At 38.2% G+C, this 1,771-nt stretch overlaps 1 protein-coding gene across 1 annotated transcript; it reads left to right on the forward strand.

Annotated features, from left to right (window-relative positions):
* LOC107624340 (protein RESPONSE TO LOW SULFUR 2) lies at window positions 379-1,182 on the forward strand. The gene has a single exon (XM_016326842.2). The coding sequence runs from the start codon at window positions 562-564 to the stop codon at window positions 940-942; it is 381 nt and encodes a 126-aa protein (XP_016182328.1). The 5' UTR covers window positions 379-561; the 3' UTR covers window positions 943-1,182.

Here is a 1,771-nt window from a genome sequence, read left to right on the forward strand (position 1 = left end):
GCTAAATCCTTGTTTTATTTCATATTAATAGATTCTTAGACATCCACAAGTTACTATTAACGTCCGTACTCAAGATTAATCTTTAAAATTTTAATAATTTACACTATAGTTTCTTCAGTGATGATAGCGCATGTTTTTTCTCAATCACATATTCAGGTAAATACAATGTGAAGATATTTTTTCTCTTTTGAATTTTTAATTTAATTAACAAAATTTATCTTAAGCCGACAAAGTAGAGATAATATTAATTAATGGAACTAGTATGGCGGTGGGGACAAAAAAGAGGGATAGATTCATAGAAGAAGAGTAAAAACAGAAAAAAACGGGAAGCAAGCGAAGCGAATGCGTCAGCAAGGTCAGAACGGGTTAAACCGTCGCGGGTGAAATTCAGGTTCATTGAACCTAGACATACCTGCTAACGCTCTATTTATACCCCATTCGAAATCCATGCCGCCACACCACAGAATCCAAACCATTAAAAAGAACACAGAGCACTTGGTTCGTTACGCTCTTCTCCAAATATAGAGTTTCTTTCCTTTCAATTATTTTTATAACCTACCTATGGCGATGATGATGGCTGCAATCGGAATTGGTGCTGGCAACAAGAAATCCATGACGCCGGAGAAGGATGCACCTCCGGCGGCGGAGCTGAAGAGGAGGAACGATGAGCTGGAGAAGCAGCTGAGGGAGAGCAAAGAGAGGGAAGAGGAGATGAGAAGGCAGCTGCAAAGCGCGTTCGAGAGGCTGCGCGTGGCAGAGGAGGCAGAGGAGAGGCTCTGCTCGCAGCTCGGTGAGCTTGAGGCGGAGGCCGTTCACCAGGCGCGTGAATACCACGCGCGAATCGTTTCTTTAATGGAACAGCTCTCACGCGCTAACATGCTCCTTCACAAGGCCGGTGCTTCTCCCTCCTCCTCCTCCATCTCCATTCATTCGTCTTCCTGAAAAACATCGTCACTAATAAAAATTTCTCATGTTGCAACAGCAAAAGAAACGTTACTTAGATATATATGATATGATGATTAAGATCCAAATTAGCATGGATCTAATCTCTGTTTAATGTAAGATTTTGATGTATATTAGTTACTTCTGGTTTGGATTAATGGAATGGGGATGATTAATTTTGAGACTGTATAAAGTATAAACGTTTCCTTGATACTCATAAATAAAGTAATGTTGTGAATAGCTAGTTTTCTTGGCTGTTAGTTCCTCATTTTGTTTTGCAAAATCGAAAGTCAATTATATACAAAACCGATTAAACCAATGAGGATTGAATAGTGTAAACACTGCATAAAGCGATGAATGGAACAGAGGAGAAGAGGGTGGGTTCCATGAAAGTAGTGCAAGAGAGATGCCATGATGGTGAGGTGACGGATTTGTTCGGATCACATCGTCCACGACCATACATCAAATGCGGTAGACGAAGTAAGATTCTTCTTTCTTTCCGTTTTTCTTTTCAACTTTTTAAACAGAGATCAATCATCAGTCAAATTACCTCGTTTTTGGCTCCTGTGAAAAGTAAAAAAACCATTTTACCCTTTGATCAGGTCATTCAAGAAAAGAGGACGACAAAATCAATGGAAAACAAGTATGCTGAATTTATTTGCTCACATTCGTATGTATGACACAAGCTTAAAGTTAATGAATCATCAACTTTTATGTGTGCCTGTATAAAGTAAATTTTATTTATCCAAAAAAAAAAAATATGTTACTTAACAAGTGTTTTTCCAAGAAGTACATTTGTTAAAGTTCTTAATAATAATCATAAGTTTTC

The sequence above is a fragment of the Arachis ipaensis genome, chromosome B10 (assembly GCF_000816755.2).
Source record: "Arachis ipaensis cultivar K30076 chromosome B10, Araip1.1, whole genome shotgun sequence".
Classification (NCBI taxonomy): Eukaryota; Viridiplantae; Streptophyta; class Magnoliopsida; order Fabales; family Fabaceae; genus Arachis; species Arachis ipaensis.